We start from the raw sequence: 23517 nt of genomic DNA on the forward strand, positions 1-23517 counted from the left end.
CCTACCCAGCTATATTATTACAAGAAATGTGAAAACTACAAATGTCTGTTTTTTTTCCTAATTCTCTGAAGAATGACATTGGAATTTTAATGAAAACTGCATGGAATCTGTAGATTACTTTTTTCAATACAGCATTATTTTCATTTTGTTAACCTAGCCGTTACAGAAACGTGGAAAGTTTTACCATCATCTGTATCTTCTTTAGATTCTTTTTTCAGTGTCTTGAAGTCCTCACTGTAGAGATGATTCACTGTCTTGGTTAGGTTTATTCCTAGGAAATTTCTTTTACTGTTATGAATAAGATAGAACTCTGAGTTTAGTGTTCTTATAAATGAGAGCTACCGACTTGTTTGCATTGATTTTGTATCTTGCAATCTGTTTATTAGATCTAAGAGTTTTCTGATAGGGTATGCAGGTTCTTTTAAATGCAAAACTGTGGTGTTTGCAAACAGGCATAGTTTGACTTCTTCCTTCCCTAGCTTCATCACTCTAGTGCCTTTCTCTTGTCTTATTCCTCTGAGACCCAAAGTACTACATTGCACAAGAGAGGTCTGAGGGAGGGAATCTTTGTGGAGACGGAAGAGAAGGTGAGGAGGTGTGCTAACAGCTTATGTCAGTCTCCAGTCTGGCTTCTTACACTTGAATGATCCTCAAGTGATAACTAGTCACTGTACAGAATAAAGCCCGGAGGGAGAGGGTGCCGATGAAGCTATTAAAGGACTAATAAACATATGAATTGGTGTGTCTCCTAATGAAAGTTATAAGAAAATATGTGACTATAATTAATCTTCATAAGTAAGTTCATCGGGTTCCTTGTTTTAGAGATCATATACATGTCATTATCAATTTAACCCTAATTTTTCCTTTGATTTTTAGTTTACATTTTCAGTCCAACTTAAGTGCTAGATCTATGTGTAGATGCAGTTTTTGTTCTAGCTTAGAGAGTGAGCAAATTTAGGGTGTGTGTGTGTGTGAACTTGCACATTTAAGGAGGTCACAGCAAGAACTTTGAAAATAAGCATTCTCTTTCCTCCCTTATACTCCATTGTTCACAACAATTTCTTGGTTCCACTTCTGGCTGGGTATCTTTTCCCACTGTCATTTTATAAATAGCTTGAGTTTCCCTTATCTAAAAATTCTTGAGAGTCTGTGTTACAGATTTCAGAAAATTGGGGCTACCAAATTTTCAGATTAGGGATGTGTGATTGATGCCAAAAATTATAAGTATTGTGACTTTTACATTCACACAAGACAGGGTTTTACAGAAAACAAATGCTTAGAAATTCCATTAGAAAATCAATTTCAAAAGACAGCCAAATGAAGACTATATTTACAGCTGTGACAATGAGCCAATTTCCATAATATGCAAAGTATTTATAAATCAAAAAGAAAAAATTGTAACATTCTATTGGAAATTGAGCAAGACATATCCATAGGAAGGTCATGGGGAAGGAGGTAAAGATTTAACATCATTCATCAAGGAAAAAGTTATATCAATCAAATTGGCAAAATCAAAGCTCAAGGAAAATTTATGTCAATAAATACTACATAAATATGAACTGATAACATCTTTGTTATGTGTAAATGTGGAAACCCTACTTAGCAATGTTCTACCATCCCTTTAATGTGTACAAAACCTTTGAGTCTACAATTTCACTACTAGGAATTTACTCTGTATATATTTACTATAATATTGCTCACAGTAACAGAACAGAAATAACCTAACCATTACTCAATGATACAAAAAATTATAGAGACATGTAGTAAAACACTCAAATTATTATAGATAGTGAAATAGTTCTGTTTGGGCTCATAAAGAAAGGTATCTTTTAAGATATCTAAAGTTAATCTTTAATTTAAAGTCTATTCTATAATGTAATTGTTTGTTTACTATAATTAATTTTTTGACATTTTATACTCATATATATATACAATATACAATATATACAATAGCCCTAAGTATTCTAGGAAACGTAGAATCGTAGATAAATAGTACTTACAGTGAACCAGGTAGAAGACAAAAGGCAGGAAATGATACCTATACTTTTTGTTCTTAAGACTGCTTGATGTTTGTCTAAGTTTAATACTATGATGAAAAACCATGACCAAAGCAACTTGGAAAGGAAAGTGTTTATTTGGCTTTTGTTTCCATAACACTTGAAGGAAGTCAGGATAGGAACTCAAACAGAGCAGGAACCTGGAGACAGGAGCCAATGCAGAGGCCATGGAGGAGTGCTGCTTACTGGCTTGCTCCCCATGGCTTGCTCATCCTGCTTTCTTATAGAACCCAGGACCACCAGCACAAGAATGGTACCACCCTCAATGGGATGGGCCCTCCCTATCAATCACTAATTAAGAAAATGCCCTCCAGTGGGATCTCCTGGAAGCATTTTCTTAATTGGGGTTCCCTCTTTTCAGGTGACTCTAGCTTGTGTCAAGCTGGCATAAAACTAGCCAGCCTGATGCTGAATTTTACAGTAAACAGAGACAATTTTTGCAAAAGAGTATATGAATAAGTCTTTGGATGTAGTTCCCCTATCCCTTTAACACAGGAGTTTGACACCTTCCTTCCCTAAACATTATATATATATATATGTATATATATACCATATTTTAAAAACAGATATTATGTATAATTAAGGAGTACAAAGTAGAATTATTAGACACATCTGTAGTAAAACCATCTCGCATAGTTCCCTGTCTCCTCCCTAGAATGGATAGCCATAACATACTCATTTGGCAAAAATCCTAACTACAGCACACCACTGTCCACTGTAGTTTTAATGTTCGGTGTTATTTTTAAATTGTCCTTTCAATTCTCATATCCTTTAGCTCTCCTCTCCTTGCTCTCCTACCCCAGCTCTAGGGTGACCCCCATCATACCTGACCAGTAAATGGGAACCTGCATCACCGCATTCAAAATACCTCTTCCCTGATCCACACAGTCTTGCTTTTGTCTTAGGAATAAAGAATCAGCAAAAAATTCAGTCAGGAAGCTGAAGGGAAGAGAGGCTGGCTATAGACACAGGAACAATAGTCTCAAGTCACATGTGAAAGTTATATAAAAATTATGATACCAGTGTAACCAATGTCATGCTTGTATTTAATAATAACTAAAATCAGATCACACGACTTGTGTCTGCTTTGGATTTGTCAGATTACAGCACAGTCTAAACATGTTCCCAGTACTAAAGTATAAATAGATGTCCTGTCGCAGTGGGGAAATTGGAAGCACCCTACATCTGTGTTCCTACCAAGAGGGGAATATGGCAGTCCAATAACTAGTCATTTCTCTTTCATCACACTCCTGGGTACCCCAAAGCCCAGTTCCCTCTCTCCCCATTAAGTTGCAGCTCATTCAACAGCCGTTTCGTGTTGAATAGTGCCCGTATGCTCACTGTAGCAAATGTCTCCAATATACTCTTTACCTCACTATAATTTTAAGGTATTTCCTATGCACGCAAAATATATATTGAATTTCTTCACTTTTTTAAAAATATGGCAAAACCTCCTATGGTTTAAAATAAACAGCGATTGCACCGTTCCATTTTCCCATGGCAATGCTTCTGTGGGACTTTTGCTCTACAAGTTTGCCTGAGTGCCTGCACTACAGAAAGCACTGTGGAGGCGGCAAGGTACACAAGGCACAGCTTTGTGTTTGCAGAACTCAGTCTTCCAAAGAAGTCAACAAAACCTTGTGTTGATCGAGTCCTACTCTACATCATTTACAGGGAATAGCTGATCTAATCTCTACAAGAGTTCTTCATCTGTTCTTTAGCAAGCAAACTAAAGCACAGAGGCCAAGGAATGGACCTCAGGCCACGCTGCTACTAAGTGGCAGACCCAGGAAGGCTAGATCTGAGCCCACGCCTGTACCAGCCTGTTCTAAAGGGCTGGCTATGTGTGCAGAGGCTGCACTATAGAACAGCAAGTGCCCGTGCCCTTTGTGATGCAAAGTACAGTGGCAGTTCAGACAAAAACATTTCTGGATAAAATATTCATGCAGATGCCTGCCAAGCAAGATTTGACAGGCACAATGGGGCCAGTACACTTACATGCCACACAGGTAAAATGCTTTCAATAGGCAGACATTTAGTGCAGTACAGAGAGTTGAACCTTGTCTCATTTTTCTTAAATTGTATCCTCGAATGGCACAGGGAAGTTTCCTGGGGCAAACATGAATGAGGACATGTGACCTCAAGTTATATTTTAGAACATCTAAATCGTTAAACCCATAAGGAGAGGCATGCATGTTTTACTCCTTCTTTTACTAACAGAATCTTAGGGAAACACTGAAGTAGAATATAGAACCAGAACATAAATAATATAGTATGAGAGAGTGTGTGTATATGTGTGTGTGTGTGTGTGTGTGTGTGGTAGTGAATTGACTTGACAGAGCTTCTGCCTGAACCTAAACTACACACAGCCTGCCATTTCCTGCTCAGCAGCATGTTGCTATCTTAGTTTGAGGGATGGTCTCTGTTTGGTACAATGTCCTAGGAATTCAGAGGTCAAAAAAAAAAAAACCTCTCTATGCAATTCAGCAACATCCACCAACACAGCACTTGTGGAATCGATCTTGTTTTGGTACAAAATCTCTAGTCTTTTGTTCCCCATCTTCTCATTCATCATCTCTCCACTGTGTCTTTGGGGGCAGAGGGTTCAAGACAACCAGGGACATGATCAGTGCCTCCCTTTGCCTTGACACTCCAGTTTTTAACTATAGTCACACTCTTTTCCCTGCCCTTTAGCATAGCAGCCTTTGAGATTTTTCTTCATGAGACGTTTATATATAGAGAGAAAGGATAGACTGAAAATACTAACCGGTGGTTCACTCTTCGGGAAAGATGTACAAAGCCAGGTTTATTTAATTTTAATATATATTATGAATTGCTCAGTTTCATTCATAATACTTCCACTAAATATCTGGAAGAGGGTGGGTGTAGTTGCCATCTATTAATAGCTTTGCTTATAGTATTAACAAGTGGTCTGATTGCTACACACAATTGTTACCTGAATTTGTGTCCTCAGAAACACACTAATTAAGGATGCACTGGGAAATGTAACATTGTTACTTTTGGATTGTTATATTATGAACAGAGGAGAATCTAAAGGAAGCAACCCACGTCCGGGGCTTCAGGGGATACTGCTTTATGGTTTTGTCCATGTGTTCACTGTTCTAACAACACAGTTTTATCTGCTTGTGGACCTGAGGAATGGCTCAATGATGACCCATGAAAAGGGGCCCAGTGCCTTTCACCAACTATCCGTCCATTTCCAATATTCCCAACTGCTATAACCTAAGGCTTCTCTAGAAGTCTAGCTCAGACCTAAGAAGCTGAGGTCTGGAATTCCTCTATATGTTGTTCTAGAGCAAGAGCCTCAGGAAGGCAAAGGCAGGCTGGCTCCCTTAGGCCAAGATTTGACAGCAGATGCTGTTTAAGCCACCTAGCCAAAAACAGGCTAACTTAACCAGTGAGACCTCTCCAAACAGGATTTGCCATTGACTGTCTTTCCTGGGTCAGAGGGAGAAAAGCCAGCTCAGTAGGAAGCCTGACATACTGAAGTGAGAGAAGGCATTGGAGACACAGACAACCCTCTGGGTAGCCAATGAAAGAGAAAGAGCAGAAGGAGAATCCTTAGTAAATAACATTGCTCATGTTTAGTAACAAATCAAGAAGATTAGCATGTGATCAGCTAATGTAACTCACATGTAGCTAATGTTTGGCAATGGAACGTTTTTTCTTTAAAAAAAAAAAACTAACAAAAAAACGCAGAAATGTTTCTAAAAGCAAGAAACAACATAGGCATTAATCTGCTTCTTGTCCTGTCCTGGAAGACAGAACTGAAAGAGTCATAATTATCATTTTACCTGATATACCAACCACCAACACTGGGTTTCACCAATACTAAGATGTAATATGAGTGTAAAGCAATCCCTTCACCTCCCATAACTAATCCCAACGGGAACAGGACAAAAATATGTTTCCACCAGCAGAAGGCATGTTGATAGGAATCTGCTAGTGTTTGGTTTTGAGAAATCGTATGATACTTTGCCCAGCTCTGCGTGTGCAGGATTGCACACAAAGAGACTCACACAAATCGGGTGGTCCATCTGCTTTAATGAAATGTGTGTCCGACCATTGGGTTGTAGAGATTTCAAAGCTTTTGTTTTTTGACAGGATGCCTGCCGTTTTTCTCTCTTGACTCCCGCTTGTTTTATTCATTTTGGGGTAGTTGCCAATTAGACCCAATTGGTAAGTATAATTAACAAGAACCTTGAATTTCCTCTTAAACCCCAAGCAAGAAAATTAACCTTAGAAGCTATCATTTCCTTAAAAATTCCTAACCACATCCTTCTCCTGACTACTGCTCATCTCTTCTAAGACATCCATCCCCACTGGGGCTTAGTGATTCCTTTTAACATGTCACCCTGAAGATGCCACCTAGGACAGCTTAGCATCATTCTAAGGTATGAGTAAAAGGAAGAAAGCATTTACTCAAGTTCCCGAGACTATATAAGGCATCGCCCTATGTACTGTCTCTCTTAATACTTGACCAATCCATCCAAGGTAGAAATTACATGACATTTTATAGTTATAAAATGATATCTCAGATAGGTTATACCTTTACTCTTATGCCCAGCTACTTGGGTACCTGCATGTATACCTAGACTGCTGTCATTCCCAAATCTTTATTACCCTGTTCTTCGACATGCGAAACATTAGCTCACTTAAGAAGAGGCTCCCTAAAATTTGTCTCCCTTTGAAAGCATTGTTTCATTCAGCACCTAGTTAAGGACTCACTGTGTCCAGGACTGGTTAATCATTGCTTTGAATGAGTCATCAATCAGGACTTATGTGGGGAGAAATTTCCGGTCAGTGGCTAAGATGCTGGAGAAACAGCATGAGCAGGAAATAGAGAGGATGGCTAAGAGAGGGCAGGCAGATGCAGGCAAGCAAAGGAGCTCCTGACCGTGTACCATGGCTACAACAGTCCTTCTTCATGTGACTCGTGGACTTCCCTTTGTCATCCTATGCCTGAGAATATATGAAGGAGGCTGGGAAGGCAAAGGGACGTTCAATTGTCATCACTGGCATCTTTTTTGATCATTGCACCATCATCCAATGCATTAGGATAACCATAACATGAAATTTTCCATCACTGAGCCTGTAACTTTCCCACAATGGGGGTAACAACTCTGTACACCATAGAACCTTACCCAGGGAAGTTAAGAAGTGAGAAAGAGTGGATGAGATGCTCACATATTATCAACCCCAAGTTCAAACTCTAACTGGCAAAGGAAGCTGAGCTTCCTCTAAGCAGTCATATCATATCAAGGACATCCTAGCACCTTCTGTAGATGCTCTGGTCTGTTCAGACCAATCAAAAAGACTTTCTTCTGTCTCAGCCAAAGACCAAGGCTGAGTACAGTTCTAAGTACCAAAGTCATGGGCAGTTACTGGTATCTGTGATGACTCTGCCATTTTCCAAATGCTCTCAGTGGTCTATGTTATTCAAAATTTCCTCTGCCTTTTAGAGGACCTTTTAGCTAAGGGATAATTTGTGTGGTGGGGGGGGGGGGCAGTGAAACAACAACAATCTCAGCCTGACTTCTCTCTATTTGGCAAAATGACTTGGCACAAGTTGGTTGTGTAAAACATTAGCCATCCTAGCCAATTAAACGCCACTTTAAAAATCAAAACAATGAAGTCAAAACAACTTTGGAGAATAGAAGAAATTTCAAGGAAAATGATTTCTTGGTGTTTGCCTATCTTGCCCATCTGACCCTTTCCTAATCAAGCTAGAATATTTCTCTCTTTGAGAAAAGAAACATTTTCACTTTTGACTTACATATTTGGGGATGGGATCATTCTTTTAAACAACTTTGACCAGGTAATCCACCCAGCATCCAAATGGGATCCCCTGGTCACTTCTCCACGGAGAAAAGAATGGTGAGAAATCTTTATAGATTAGGAAGACTTTCAGTTGGAAATAATTGATATTTTTGTTTTCAAAATCAGTCAAACTTACTTCTTATGGCCAGTTAAAGTAGATTATTTTCATGATAACAGGACCTGCCTGGTGGGACCTGGTCCCTTTCTTATTTCATTGATGAGTGAAGGACCCTCCATATTATTCCAGTTTCTTTCCTAGCTTCTTTTTCCCATAATGCCACATGGACATTTTAATCCACTCATTCCAAGATGCTTACAGTTTTCTTGAAATAATATACACTATTGAGTATGTTTTGTCTCTCTTTGAAACCTGCTGGAATCCAGTCCTCTCCTGTTGCTGACGGCAACATTCTTTTCATCTCTCCGCCTAACAATTTACCTTCCATCCACGCATTTCCCTTCCTTGATGAGCCTCGTCGACCCACACTGCTCACATCGTCCACATCCGCACTTTACTCTCTGAAACTCTGTGGTAGCCCTTCTTCCTCATTAGTGATATGGTGCCCACTTCCCTGCTCAGCCGCCTATCGCCTGCAAGCTCTGCGACTGTAGAAAGCAGAGCCCGTGTCTTGAGCATTTAATCATCCTGAGAACAGAGTGCAAACAGCCGTCCGGTAGATCACTGTTGTAAAGGGAGATGCTTCTTCCTAGCCTTGTTTTCAGCTTTGGTTTCCAGCCTGACATGGAGTGGAGTACGGGGCTTTAGACAATATAGCCCAGAAAGGAAAAGACCAATGAGGTAGTGACATGATAGAGAGACTCAAGGAAGAAAACTGAACAGGAAGGTGTATAGGCTCAATCACCGTGACCATCATGGCTCGTGCAGAAGAACATTCAGTCTGGGCAATTTTAGTGTGTTCCTATTCCATAGCAATTATAGTTAACTATTTCCAACTAATGCATTAAGAAGGCAAAAAAAAATTGCATTAGCCAATGTCATCATACTTCCGTATTTCTGTTTATACAGAAAAAGAAGTATTATTAATTTCTCCTCACTGAGCCAAAGTAATAGTCACCCATGTCACCACCTAATCTTTGGACCAGATCAGGATCAATTCATTTGGTAGCAACGCAAGGCAAACTTTAGGAAGTTAGAGAAACAGAGAATAAATGAGAGGACTTGTGCTGACTGGGTGCTTTGCGGCCATCATCATCAACTCACAGTTAGATATATTTAGAGAAGAGATGGTATCTTATTCCCGAGGGGTATCAAAAGAACATTTGTTTAAACTCTCATTTGCTGAAGATGGTTAAAGCTGAAGAATTCAGCACAAACCCTCCAACGCCCCTTTTGAGGATTGTTAATAATTTGTTTAATCCACACAAAATGTTGTTTGGAACATTTCAAGCTCCTGAAACAAATGGATGTGAAAAGCATCGTGCAATTCATAGACTTCTGAAGAATAAAATAAGGGTTCTGGGCGTGACTAATGAAGCTAGCATTGTTTTAACAATAAAAAGCATGTTTTAACCTTAAACTCTCAGCTCATTAACCCCTAAAAAAAGTGAGGAAATTAAGAGATTTCATGCCTGAATAATAGCCAAACAGGCAAGCAGCAGATTTTCCCTTCTCTTTTGGCACCCCTGGCTGAGATAAAACAGCACTCTTCCCGGCACTGAACAGGCTGTTCCTGTTCCACACTGGAGGCCAGATTTCCAAGCTCGACAAAGGTCTACATGCCACAGCCCAGCAGGCAAACACTCAAGTCCTACAATACAGGCAAGGGAATGCAGGACCCTAACAAGCCTTGGCGTATCTGGGTCCACATGGGGAGCTGTGGGCAATTCCTGCTGCAAAGAAGCAGAGTAAAAAAAAAAAAAAAAACGGGGTGGGGGGAGGGGCTGAAGAGTCAGCTTTCCTGGTCATCAAACAAATCGGAGCTGAGCCCTGCCTCATTAGCAGCGGGCGGCGTTTCTTCCACCCAGAGGGAGAACACAGGAAGTGTGCACCGTCTGTCTGTGCTGCACAGTAGGGTTTGTTGTGAAATCCTGGGGGAGGCTGTGAAGCAAGTAGCAACTGAGCACAGCATGCCTGCCTGAAAAGTCGAGGCAGCCGTTCCCTGCACCCTTGTTTTCCAGCCTCAGAACCTGGCTCGTTGGAACACAGCATTTGTTTTGCCCTGTTGATTTTTATGCTCCCATTAGTCAAATCCGAAGAACTGTTGCAGTATGAATTGTTGTTCATAAACTTAGATTCCTGGGAAATGCCACAATAACATTTTCCTTAATTATAATAAATTCCGACATCCTCCTCCATGTACTTTTGTTTAAGTTCAAACTGGCCATCCATATTAGTCTCCGCACCAGCCCTAACCCTGTGATAGTTTTGTATCACTGTAAGAAGCACTTGAGCTGGACATGGTGGTACACACCTGCATTTCCAGGTCTTTCTGGGAAGACCAAGACAGCAGGATCTCAGTACTAATGACAGCCCAAGATACAGAGTAAGACCCCGTTTCAGAGACACAACAAAAAAAAGAGAAAATCAACTTCAAAGTCACCTAATTTTGAATACCTGGTCCCTGAGTGATGAGCTGTGTTGCTTTGGGCCCCATGGTGAGGCAGTACATCAATTGTAGGAGTCACGATCAAGCAAAACCGCCATGACTAGGAAGTGAGAGGAAGAGAAGGTAAGGCTCCCACAATCCCTTTCAAGGGCAAGCCTGCAAAGATCTAAAGAGCTCCTTGTAGGTCCTACTTCTTCTCATTTCCCATATCCCAGTTAGTGCCCTTCTCGGAGGCCGAGCCTTTAACACATGTACTTAGGGGACTCACAGCCGTAGCACTCCCATACACCCCCCGACTTGCATCTCCTATTCACAGACAACTTAGAAAATTGGGGAGGGGCTCTCAACTTCCCTCACTCAAGGTCACCCATGATGCCGAAGTTGTCCACATCTGTTCCATCACTCCAAAGCAGGCAACTCTGGCACTCCCGTGCCAAATAGCATCTGTGGGGAATCCCATAATTTTAGATAGAGGCATAGGGAACCCATGAAGAGGCTGTGGAAATTGAAATGTGAGAGGAGACTATAAAATGGGTCTTAGGACAGCCCTAATACCAGATATCCACTAAATAAAAGGAATTAGTACAAAAGATGAGGGGAGGGAAGCAGCTACTGAGCAGAGAGCAATCCAGGGTGGTAAACTGACTGAAGGCAAGCAAGGAATGCCTTTCCATCAGCAGGATGGCCCCTGGGCTCATGTTGCTCATAGCCAAGTAAGAAGGCCTGGGAACCAAACCGGCTACTGAGTCAGGGAGTTGAATCTCTTATCCTGGTTCCGGTATTAGATGCTTCCTTTCCGTACCACCTGGTCACACTTGTCCTTGTTAAAGATACAGCCCTTTCTCTTACCCTCTTCAGGGCAGGAGTTTGGTTTTACACAAAAGCCATCTAGAAAGCTTGTCTTCAAGTCATTTTGCTTTTAGCAGCTCTGGCGAGCAACATGAGCCTGCCATGAAGTGGAGGGAAATGCACCCAGATGACTCTTTGTGAAAGGAGCAGAGGGAAAAACAAGCAGGAACCAAAATCTAATCTGGAAATCCACAAATTCTCTTAAATAATAAAAACATGTTAGTAAGTATTTTCTTTACCTATAAAAGCAAACCACCAAGAAGAAAATGCAGGTACACATGAGAAATTTCACTAGTATGGTGAAATTCCTTCTGGGATCGGGGGAAGGATTCTTTCACTGTCCCAAGCAGCCAGGTCTAGGGGCTGAATTGTTAGGGAATTCCTCTGCCAGTGAAAGCAGTTTGCCACTGGTACAACGGAAGGTGCATCAATGCTGGGCTTACACATCCACGTTCCCAACTTGGTCATTTCCCATTGGACACTCAAGGTGAATGAACTAACAGATTTTTCCTCCTCTGAATTTCTTTAGCACATTATCTAGGCCCATGGGTAAGCAAACTGTAGCCCAGAAACCAAATCCAGCATACCATCTATTTCTGTAAATTGGGATTTACTACAGCATACGTGTTATTCTAAACAAAATATCCCTGGATTGCTCTGTGTCACAATCACAAAGCAGAGTCCATCCAGCCTGCAGAGCTAAAAACACTCTCCTGTCTGGCCCTTTAAGGAAGAAGTCTGCTGGTGGTTCCTGCTTTAAAGGAGACTCCTAGGAACCTTGTGGGTGGCTCCAGTCTCGCCCCATGAACTTTTCCTTTACTTGCTTGAGTGAAGCACAGTTTAGACGTCAGCTGTTTTTTGTTTGTTTTGCTGCCTCCCCCTGCAGCTTAGGCTAAACCACTGGCTCTCAGTGTGGTTCCCCAGAACAATAGCTCCTGCAGCATCACCTGGAAGCTGCCCTGAAACACCTATTCTCACTGACTGGAAACTCTCAGGGATGGGCCAGGCTATGCTTGCAAGCTGTGGCCTCCACGGGTGATTCTGATGGGTCTAAAATAAGAGCCTCCATCCTAGCCCAGACACTGGCGTGAGATTTCCACACATCCTTTCTACGGATCCTTCTCAACTGCGCGAATGACTTTTGTACATGAGCAGTGCGATTTTTAAGGCAAACCTTAAAGGACCACGTTCTTACTTAATAATCTTAAGAGAGCCCTCTTTTAGATAATAAGGTCGTGAGTTATTATTGCAGCCACCCAGATTTTTGGTGCCAGCAGCTACAAAAGGCCATTTCCCACAGACATACAGAATAAGATAATAGGATTAAATACTCACATGATTGAGGGCTCAGAGAACCTGCTGCATACCTCTGGGCCATAGCTGTCTCCCAGCTTCTCATCATCCTGCCAAATGAGTTTAAACGAGGGTGCAGTGCAGCATTCATCTCCGGAAGAGACGCAGCAGGGATTTATCCCTGGCACCACCAAGGATTTGCTAGACCATGAGAAAAGTTTTGAACTGATATCTTCCCACTAAGAGATTGACACGGGTGCCTCTGTATTATTGCTCTGTCCCTTTGCTTAAAGATCCAGTCCTTCTCTAGAGCCTCATCTCTCCTTGTGCAGACAGGGGAACAGCTCTGACAATGAATAGCTGCGTTTAAAAGAAGCAGAAAACTGAACCCATGAAACAGGGCCCTCAACCCCTAACAAACCTGGGGCCTCCTTTAAACACCCCAGAATTGCTGGCTACTTTTAAGAACTGCCAGAGATGACCTTGAGATCGTAAGTCTGGCAGAGCTACTGAACGTGGTGGTTTGTCCAGAATTAAGCTGTTTGGGTTTCTAGTTGAAATACTGAAGTCATTATCAATAAGGCCACCTACACATACTTGTAAATGTGCTCTGATTGAATGGTAAATGAAACGATTTCCTTAGCGTGAGACAACACTTCACTACAACCCCGCGGTTCACGAGCAGCCTTGTTTTGACCCATTTGTAATTACCTTCTTTAAAAACCACATTACCATCATTGGCTTGTGAAGCGCTGTGATGACATCAAGAAAAACAAATCTTATGCGAGGAAAATTGTGTTGTTTTTTTCCGCTTAAAAATAGATTTACACTCCCAACGTGGAACCAGAGGCTCGGGTTGTCTCGGTGCTGCTGCAGAGTAGATTCTGGAGCTGAAGTGGTATTGTAGCTCACAGTGTTAGAGCTGGAAGCCCACCACACCACACCCCACCCTTGACAGGGACCACACTGAGAGTTGGGCACCACAGCCAGGCAGATGGATAGGAGAATGCCAATTTCGTTGATAACACTGTTGGAGATACTGAGGTAATCGAGGGGGAATTAGTTTCCACAACAGGCACCTTTACCTAGGTAGCTGACTGGCATTCATCGCCTGAGGAAAAATAGGGAAACGGCTGTAAACACTCATCAAAGGACCCTCAGAAACTAGCCCTCACCGGTCAAGAGGCTGACCACAGAGCCAGGCATGATGGTGCACTTCTGTAATTCCAGGAGCCAAGAGCCTGAGGCAAGAGAATCGTGAATTTGAAGTCATTCTCATCCACCCAGTAAGAACTTACCCTAAGCAAGGAAACAGACAGGGTGATCGGGGGTGGAACACTACGGCAATGGGGATGGACTCCCTGAACATGGAAACATGAAGCCAGGAAAACAGTTTCCTGCAATATAATATAGTCCCATAGTTTCTCCTGAAGGTTCATCAAAGACTGAGGGGACTGAATATAACTTATAGATAGACAAATAACCATATAAAAACAATTATCTAATTTCATACTTTGGGTCCAAAATTAAACCCACAATTGGGGATCCAAAATGATCCAAATAATAATTGACCCAAGATAACCAATGCCTTTTCCCTTAGTCTTGTGTCTAACAATGGCAGTCTGCTATTTTAGTTGCTTTGATACATGTTGGTGAAGGTCATCCCTAGCCTACTGCTAAAACATATCAATCAGCTCAGTGGGGAGAAATTTTGGCTTCAATTTCAGTCACATAGCCTCTATTCATTCCAACCAAAGGAAATAATAGCTTCACGGGCATCCTTTTAGCAAGGAGAAGAATGTAAACCTTTGCTTACATCTTTCTCCCCAGTGGCCGAGATGCTTTGTCCTCATGGCTAGGTCCAATCGTGAGAAACAGCACAGCTTTCACTTAAAAGTGCAGACAGTATTTCGTCTCTAAACATCAGAGCCTTTCCAATGTAATCCAGGTGGACAGCTACAGTCGGAGACCCACCCACTGATCTCTGACCACTGCCGAAGCCCTGTAGTAAAGATCTGGAAAAGGATGCCATAGAACCACCTACATGGCTACCATATGCACTTTCAGCAGGATGCCTCAGTAGTGTTGATGTGTGTAATAGTCTCTTTGCAACTCTTGATGTGTTCCTGTCCCTTCATCTGTATTGTCCCGAGGTGTTATGCATTTTAATTTTGTTTTCTGTTTCAAGCACTTGTTTGAACCATCTTCTGAGCATGAAGCATTTGGGAGCCAGTGTGCTGAGATGAGGGAATTACTGTCAAGGAGCTTACAGTGTAGTGGGGGGAAACAACTGCCATTAAACCAAGGCAGAGTAACTACACGAAGACAATTTTTTGGTGAACAATGGGACCACAAAGGCATAGAAAATTTATACTGCCTAGGTGGTTGGGTAGGGCTTAAGAACCGATAACACTTGTACCAGGCTTTGACAATTGAAATGGAGGGGGGCAGAGGGGGCTAAATAAAGTGTCCCTCTTCATTATCCAAGTTCCAAACAATATTAGGAAATAAAAGTAGTTAGGGTATAGAATCCAAAATACCACTTGTATTGCTTATAGGGGAAAGTGGGAGAACATGACTTTAGGACCATTGACTAAATAAGCTGGATGAACCCCAGAGTTGAGCAGAATCCAACACCGTGCCGCACCCCCTCACATCATACCCACCTCCTGGGCAGGGCATCTGGAGGACCTGGGAGAGCCCCACTCCACCCCATCCCACCTCTGCTCCGTGCAGGCAAGAGTGAGGAAAAAGTATTAGGCTTGGCCAACCAAACTTAAATATTCTTTTTAAATTTACCAGAGGGAGAGAAAAGTCCATGAAACCACTTAGCTAAAATACCTCCTCCTGGAGACAGTTGTGTGTGTGTGTGTGTAGGGGGAGAGAGAGAGAGAGAGAGAGAGAGAGAGAGAGAGAGAGAGAGAGAGAGAGAGAGGGAGAGGGAGAGGGAGAGGGAGAGGGAGAGGGAGAGGGAGAGGGAGAGAGAGAGAGAGAGAGAGAGAGAGAGAGAGAGAGAGAGAGAGAGAGAGAGAGAGAGAGAGAGAGAGAGAGAGAGAGAGAGAGAGAGAGAGAGATCCTTCTCTGAAGTCTAGGGTGGCTAAAGGAGGAGCTTAAAAATAATCTTACCTGGAGGACCCTGAGGATGCTATGTGAGAACACAGAGTGAAAAACCAAGAAAGATGAAGATGAAGCTGTGAGCTGAGTCTGGGAGAAGACGAGCCTTCATATCACAGAGAAGGATTTCAGATTTTTCCTATAAGCCGTTAAACCACACTAGATTTTTAAAGAAAGATAATAGCTGTGGATAACGGCTAACTGCTACATAAAGACTCATAGAAAGGCCTGAAAGTTACCAAAGGGACCTTCAATAATCCACAGGAAAACCAAGGAACACATACATGGGGTATTTGCATTTCTGATTTGGGGGCAATGGAAATCATCTCTCAGTTAACTGAGGACAAATTGCTCATGTTGTAAAAATATTTTTTAAATGTCTGGGGAGGAAGTACATTTTCATTACAACCATCAGGACAGAACTGGATCAGAAAGGGAGAAAAAAAAAAAGCCCTGAGGAGGCAGAGGCAGGTGGAGCTCAATGAGTTCGAGACCAGCCGTGGCTATGGAGTGAGTTCTAGGACAGGCTCCAGAGCTACACAGAGAAACCCAGTCTCAAACAACAACAATAACAAAAACAAAATGACTCTGCCTTCCTGCTCTTCTTTGTCCCAAACTTTAGTGGTCAACCACTACATAAAGATCTCTGTGTGACATGCTTGAATTACTAAGGTACATCTGCCAGGTAGGGAAAAGAGATGCTAGGATACATAAACAAGGAAATAAAATTTCAAGAGTCACAGGGGGGGCCATGAGAGCCTTTCTCTTTAGATTGTTGTGGCTGACTGACAAATTATAGGGCATAGTCATAACAGAGACTTCTTTTTTAACTATAAAAAGAACACAGCAAAATGTTTAATTCTGTCTCCTAGTGAAGGAGAAGATGTTTAAGAAGACTTATCTTTGAACTTGGAAACAGAAAGGGGTGGAGAGGAATAAAACACCACTTGAAGAAAGAACTCTTGGGAATAATTGCATTCTCTTATATCAGAGGCGAATCAAAACATATGTACAATTTGAAGATGACCTGTTCAGACACATTGGCAGTAACACCTCGTCCATCTCCATCAGCTCTTCCCTGCATGACAGGCCAGGTCCTTCCCTGGGTTCACAGCCCACAGTTGCTTTAACTGCTGTTCTTTATTCATTTTGCCACAAAGCACAGGCGCTTGCATGGGCTGTATATTTGGATCCCAGGACATTGGGAGAAACGTGTTGGCAAAATATTTTAAAGTAAAATGAGTTCCGAACTTCTCCAGTTACCCCACATCTGAGAAGGCAAGGTCAGTCTTTTGATGTGGGTTTTGAACAGTGCAGAGACGAAGATTATAGCTTTGTTTGGATGAGTTTTCTTGTTGTCTTAGATCAATTACGTTAAAACATTCAGTCTTCAAACAATGACCCCAAAGAAAACAATGTTGGATTTCCCCTTTTGGAAAGTAATATCCACTTTATAGCCCATGGGACTAGGTGTCCCTTTCTATTGAAATTACCCACAGTGATTCTACTTGCATAGGAGCACATTGATATTAATAGCAGCATATTTCAATCAGAGCTGTCTGGCCATGAGGGAATAACTTTTCCCATTAAGTCAGAAGCTAAGTGAGTTTGAAAGCATATAAAATACTTGGATTTGGTTTATTGGCTTTATTATTTAGTATTTGCATCTTTTTAGCACACTCAAAAGACTTAATAAACTGATTGAGGCACCAAGAAAAATAGAGAACTAGGAAAAAAAATTAATTTAATTTTAAAGGCCATCTACCTCAAACCAGGAGATTTTGGGTTTTGGATGCAACATAAATGCATATGGTTTTAGCACATTGTTGGTCTGCTCTGGAAACTAGGCACATTTTCAGGGAGGCGTGTTTCCCAGTACTTTACTGTCAGAACATGTGTTTGACTTACATAGATAAATTGCATTCATTTCGTCTATCTTCATGAATCATGTATATATTTAAAGAAGAAACCTTTTATAAGCTTAATAAATATAAATAAGCATCTTTATATTTGTGTTTATTTAACCAGAAAGCTCTTAGTGAGTGCCAAGTTCTGTTTTAAGAGGCTTTATAAATAATAACTCCTTAATCAGTCTGATGATCTCACAAATTAGGGATCTACTCTTTGTGCTACATACTGTGCAAAATAGCATAATATGGTTTTAGTACTTCTATGTCCATCAAGTTGCCTTCTTAGACAATGAGGTGGAGCTAACAGGCTTTATGAAGTCTAGCCCTGCGGACAGGGGGTCTAGCCGTGGCAGTCGGGGCAGGGATACACTAGAAACAGAGATACTTTCTGAGGACCAGTGAAGGAAATGGGAATGCATGGAAAGGCAAGCTGGATAGAGAGTAAGACTATCCATCATGGAACTGGGAAGAAGGGAGTAACAATTTCTGCCCAGGTCTAAACAGGGTCCCTCAGAGTTGAGGAAAAAGAGTCATCCCAGTGTGAGTCAAGTGGGACTTCCAGGGTGTAAAATAAAAATGGCACCCACATCCTCCCAGGAAAGTCACTGAAGTCAAAGGAAGACCCAAGCCTGGAGAGACTTTGCTATGCCATGAGAAGCATATTATGATGGGTTTAGACTTGGGCCCCACTCTCCAAGGGGTCACTAAGGCTATCAGAATAGGGGATCCTCGCCTTTGACTTAGACTAACACAGGTGGTGTTTTTAGACTACTGCAGAGAGATGGGCTGAATCTCCCTCTCCCTTCTGTTCTTAGGGTGCACATGGCTGACTCCTCTTTTTCAGTGAGAGGGGTCCATAAGCAAACCATGACCATTCCATGGGCTCCCCACTAATCATCACTTGTGCCTCAGCATGAAGCCCCCACATGACTCCAGCAGAGCCAAGAGCTCCACAGCCATCATGGACCTCTGTTTCCCTTACAACTCTACCTCAAACGAAAATCCCACAATTCTACCCCAAATTCCTCTTCCAAAAAGAATTTCCAAGTACAAGCATATTCTCCCTTTTAGGTTTCTATGCTTAGAAATGTCCCCACCCCCAAGACTCCTCAAAGTAGTTAAAGATGGATAAAGACAGCCATAGAGTATTTTATAGCAATAAACAGGATGGAGAGAAAGAGATATGTCTATAGGAAGGGTCGGCAACTATTCCCCACTTGAATCCTACTTAATCATATACCCACCATCCCTTCCTCAGTTACACTTGGGCTATGTGATCTTTCCCCTCCCTCTGCATCCATCAGAGCCACTGTCAATTAAGGCTTCACTCTCTGGGTGAGCATGCTTTCACAGCCCACCTGCCAGTCATTTGCCCCAGACACTAATTCCAGGACGGTAGCCCTGGCCTGACACAGGTCTAGCATCCAATTGCTCTTAAGGGATTCAGACAAGACCTCCTCCGCAGTGCTCTATACAGAGTGATTACCCCAATAAGAACATTTCCAGTGGACCTTCCACAGAACTTAAGCTGACTGACCAGATTTCCCGTCTACCTACTATTCAAGTCTCTCCATCGTTCTATCCTGTGGCCTTTCATTGCTAAGTGGAAACAGCAGAATAAGAAGACCATACCTAATTGGAATGCACCCCAGGAGGGGCTAGGATAGGATTCCTAGGCAAATATTTGAGGCATAAATAATACCCCAAATAAGTCTGTGCAGCAGCAGGAAAACAAATAGAAACTGAATTTGCCATATTAATAGATTTTATGGTCTCCATCTGAAGGATAAGAAATGCTTTGCTTTGTTAGTTTTAGGGGTTTTTTTTTAATAACAGTCTGGGAAAGGCAGTTCCATCAATCTAAGCCCTCTATTTTTGGATCTTGAGAAGCTCTTATCTCTGACCAAATCCGAGATGTCACATATCAAGCTAAAAATCTATGAAATGTTTATTCTGGTGCACTTATTGTAACTTGAACATGCACATGTCCATAGAGGGACTCGCTTAAGTTAAAATCGAACACAGGGATTCTTACAGTCCAGCAATGGCAGAAAAGGATGTTGACAAAAATCATTCCATTTTACCACTTCTCAGTAGTGGGTTGGACATGTGGGACCTGGATAGTCCCAACCTCAACGCCAGACCACGGCCATCTCTCAAGGAGTTTCTTCCTACTAAAAACCCATAAATAATTTGACTGTTCACTAGTTTATGTGGCATTTTATTTCCACAAACACCAACACATCAATTTTAGTGTAGAATTGTTTGAAGAAAAACATGTGTTGTAATAACAGAACATGGACGAGATTGATCTGTATTGGATTGTTCATTCATCAGCTGGGTATTTCATCACAAGTCACTAAACCCACCTGGCCAGATTGCATCTTCCCAAGTGAGGCCTTACACATTTGTAGATACACTGTCTTGAATGGACTCCCCATACCACTTCTAAAAACCAAGGCAATATCTAAAGCCTCTGCTTCCATAGAGAACCTGAGAGACACTTCTGGAAACAAGATGCATTTTTCTCTTAGGACATTGCTCAATGTTTTCTGGGCTCCCTCTTCTTTGAAGCACCTCTGAGATCCCTAATGTCTCATTCGGAAGGAAGTTTTACTGCAGCGCCATCTTTGTACACAGTATTTCCATAACTGTATCTGAATACTTACCTAACCATGACAGAGAAACTTGCAAGAAGTATCTTAAAGCTAGAGAGAAAAAGATTAAATTTTGTTAGACACAACCAGTCAAGAGCTGTGTGTGTTTGTGTGTGTGGATGTGAGTGTGTACACCCATGTACCACAACATGCATGTGGAGGCCAGAGGGCAACTTTTGGGATTTAGTTCTCTCTTTTCACCATGTGGGTTCCTGAAATCAAATGCCAAATGTGCCCACTGATCCATCTCATTGGCTCTGATTATAACTTTACCTAATTTTCTTACATCCATTTCACACTTGCAGACTACAGAAGATAGGTCGTATCTAGTTATAAGTACTTAGAATCTAATCTGAAAAAAAAAAGCTATGGTACTGTATAGCTTCCATCACTACAATAGTTGTTAATGCCTCTCAAATGTGTGGGAGATTCTGTTTGAAACATGCAATAATCTAGAAGGTTACTTGGTTTCGCTGGCCACTCGTATAAATATAGGAGATGATGACCATGTGTTTATCAGCAGAATAAACTGCTAAATTAGAGCCCAGGGTATTTGAGTTGGTAGGTGGGTGAAGCCTTTTAATTATAATTGGAATTATGCAAATTTAAATCTGTGCAACATGAAACATATTGATAAATTCTGACAATATGCAGTATTTCAAAACACAGAAATTCTCGCTCCAAGCAAACTTTTAAATCACTAAGAATTGCATACTCCCAGAGCTGACAATGCCAAAAATTAACTACGTCAATGTTATTGCCACCGTCTTCGCTTGGTTTCCCACCAGTGGCAGAACTGGTCTTGAACTGGCCACTCTCTTTAGGAAGACATCTCATACAAGGAGCAGGACCTTTCTGAATGTTACAGACTATAATATCGTAAGCTTGGCCTGCGGTCATTGAGACTTAGGCCGAGGTCCATCTTGTCTGTTTGACCTTCATGGAAATATAAACCACCTTTCAACAGAAAACAAATGACTCTGTAGACTCCTAAGTACTTTAAATTCTATCTGATCGTCTTGACATAGAACCAGAGTATTAGTGTGAACTAAGTCATCTCAGTGAATCAGCCATTTCTGTCCAACACACCAAGTGCTTCTATAATTACCTTAACTGATTATAGAATATAGATTCATGCCAGAGAGGTGGGGAAGGGGATAGACGGGTAGAAAGAGAAGCTTTTGTTTAAGGGGATAGAAGGATGGTAATAGAAAGAGAAGCTTTTTTTTCTTTTAAAGGGGATAGAAGGATGGCTAATTTAAGATCACTTGGTTACTCTTCCCGAGGACCTGGGTTTGGTTCCCAGTACCCACATGACAGTCACAAACATCTGGAACATCCTGAGGATCCAGTGCTCTTTTCTGGCCTCTGCAGACACCAGGCACACATGTGCTACACAGACTCCCAGACAGGCAAGACTTATCCATACATACAAAATAACAAAAATAAAATAGAAAAATAATGAGTTGGCATTTTAAGTCTTCCTGCCACCTACGTCCTGAACAATGCCCAACTCAGCTCAATCTTAATTTATCCCAACATAAATGCTTCCCACATGGGGGTAAGGAATGCCCCCATTTCTGAATGGCATATCAGCCACACAAAGATTTGACAAAAGTCAAATATGTTAGGCTATGCAGAGAGAACTGGGACTCTAAATGTAATGAGAGAGCCCAGGTAAACTGGGCCCTGCTGAACTCATGTCCATTCCCTGAGCTCACATTTTTGTTAGATGTGACAAGATGCTAAGGTTGAAGTGTGTGGCAGGCGTGTTACACATCTTCTTGTTAAAGCAACTTACGTTCTAGTGGAAATCTCCTAAGGATCACTACAAGGCTTCAGATACAGAAGAACTTGTCAGATGATTGTGCTCAGCTAAGAAATTAAACTACTTTCTCCCCAAACCAAAAGAATAATAATCCAGAGATCTTCAATAATCTACATAATCTTCTTCCTAAGAAATAGTTTAATTTTTTTCCATTATAAATCTGAGTAACTTTTGGGAGAGGGACTGGGAGGCAAACAGCCAACAGTTTCAGCTGAGCAAGACATAGTTTTGCAAGCATCTTTAAAGGAACTTAAACTAATTTCTGATAGATATAAAGAAAAAGCAGTGAGTTGAGTAAATCTAGGTCAACTACAGATAAAAGAAATTTCCAGAATGTTTCCTTTCTGTCACTAATAAAAATGTACTATGCTTGACTTGTAAAAAAGCCATTTCATTCTATGTGGCAACAGCCTACAGTTTGTAATTTGTTAATTTTTCTAGATATTTTCCTAAATGTGTTATGCTCAAAATGTGGTTAAGAAAATAAAATGTGGGTGGAAAAAATTAAAGAATGAGAGAAAGAGCGGATGGAATAAGAGAAGGGATGTGTTCTACAGTGTTTTACTGGGGAAGGTTTAGCCAATCAACATAAAAGAGCAATAAAATGGAATATAATTTCCACAGATGTAGAATTTAGCTTGAAAAGCCATCAAAGAACTTGTCTCAGTGAGGATCATAAAATAGCAAGCTAATGCATGAATGTTTCAAATGTGGCTAAATAAAGTTTTTTATGTACATATTCATTGATGAGCTTCAGGGATCCTAGAACCCCAGGAATTTGCCTAGAAACATCTTTGCCTCTGTCCAGACATGCATGTCTTTTGTAGAGCAAGAGTTTCTCATGTTCTCCACATTCTTGCAGGTATTCTCTAAAGCATGCTCTATCAACAGACTAACACTCACTACTTAGCTCACGACGTACTATTTAATATACTTTCCCCTTCTCAGATTCAAAACCAATGTGCCCGTGTGTGCATCCAAAAAAAAAAAAGTTTAATGTTGCCAGATGTTGGCAAGTTCTGTTTGTGTTAGGCATAACAATTGTCTCTGCCATAAGAAATTAAAATAAAAATAGAATTTTTATTTTAAGTATTAAGCATTTTTTTAACCACTGGGTAAACTTCATGTTTTGTCACCAAAGAAAAGAGAGTTTGGGGTATAGATATATAGAATGTTTATAAAAAGTGAGACAAATATTTTTGCTCTATCCATTTTTTCTAGCACTGAACTTAACTGAATTATTCAATTACCAAGTTCATTACAAATATAGGAAATCTTACCATCCTGAGCGTATTTCTGTTTCTTTAGAGATTATAACACTGATGTATTGACAACTATGTTTTCAGGAAATAATTGAAATGTATTACCTGCCCTGAAATTAGTCCATAAAAACTGATCCCT

General features: G+C 41.2%; 1 protein-coding gene across 8 annotated transcripts in view; it reads left to right on the forward strand.

Moving 5' to 3' along the window:
* Positions 1 to 23517, forward strand: part of Trpm3 (transient receptor potential cation channel subfamily M member 3) — a 281511-nt gene that overhangs the window by 43380 nt on the left and 214614 nt on the right. For 6 of the 8 annotated variants that reach the window (XR_007594808.1, XM_050159348.1, XM_050159396.1 and 3 more), the window contains one exon: positions 6183 to 6257. The exons of the other annotated variants lie outside the window; for them this stretch is intronic. Coding sequence is in view for 5 of the 6 variants with exons in the window: in XM_050159348.1 (XP_050015305.1) it covers positions 6183 to 6257 (75 nt within the window). In the remaining variant the exon portion in view is untranslated. The remainder of the gene's footprint in view (positions 1 to 6182; positions 6258 to 23517) is intronic. 8 annotated transcript variants of the gene reach the window in all.

Source organism: Alexandromys fortis, unplaced genomic scaffold, assembly GCF_014885135.2.
Source record: "Alexandromys fortis isolate MF-2015 unplaced genomic scaffold, M_Fortis_MF-2015_v1.1 scaffold_10, whole genome shotgun sequence".
Lineage (NCBI taxonomy): Eukaryota > Metazoa > Chordata > Mammalia > Rodentia > Cricetidae > Alexandromys > Alexandromys fortis.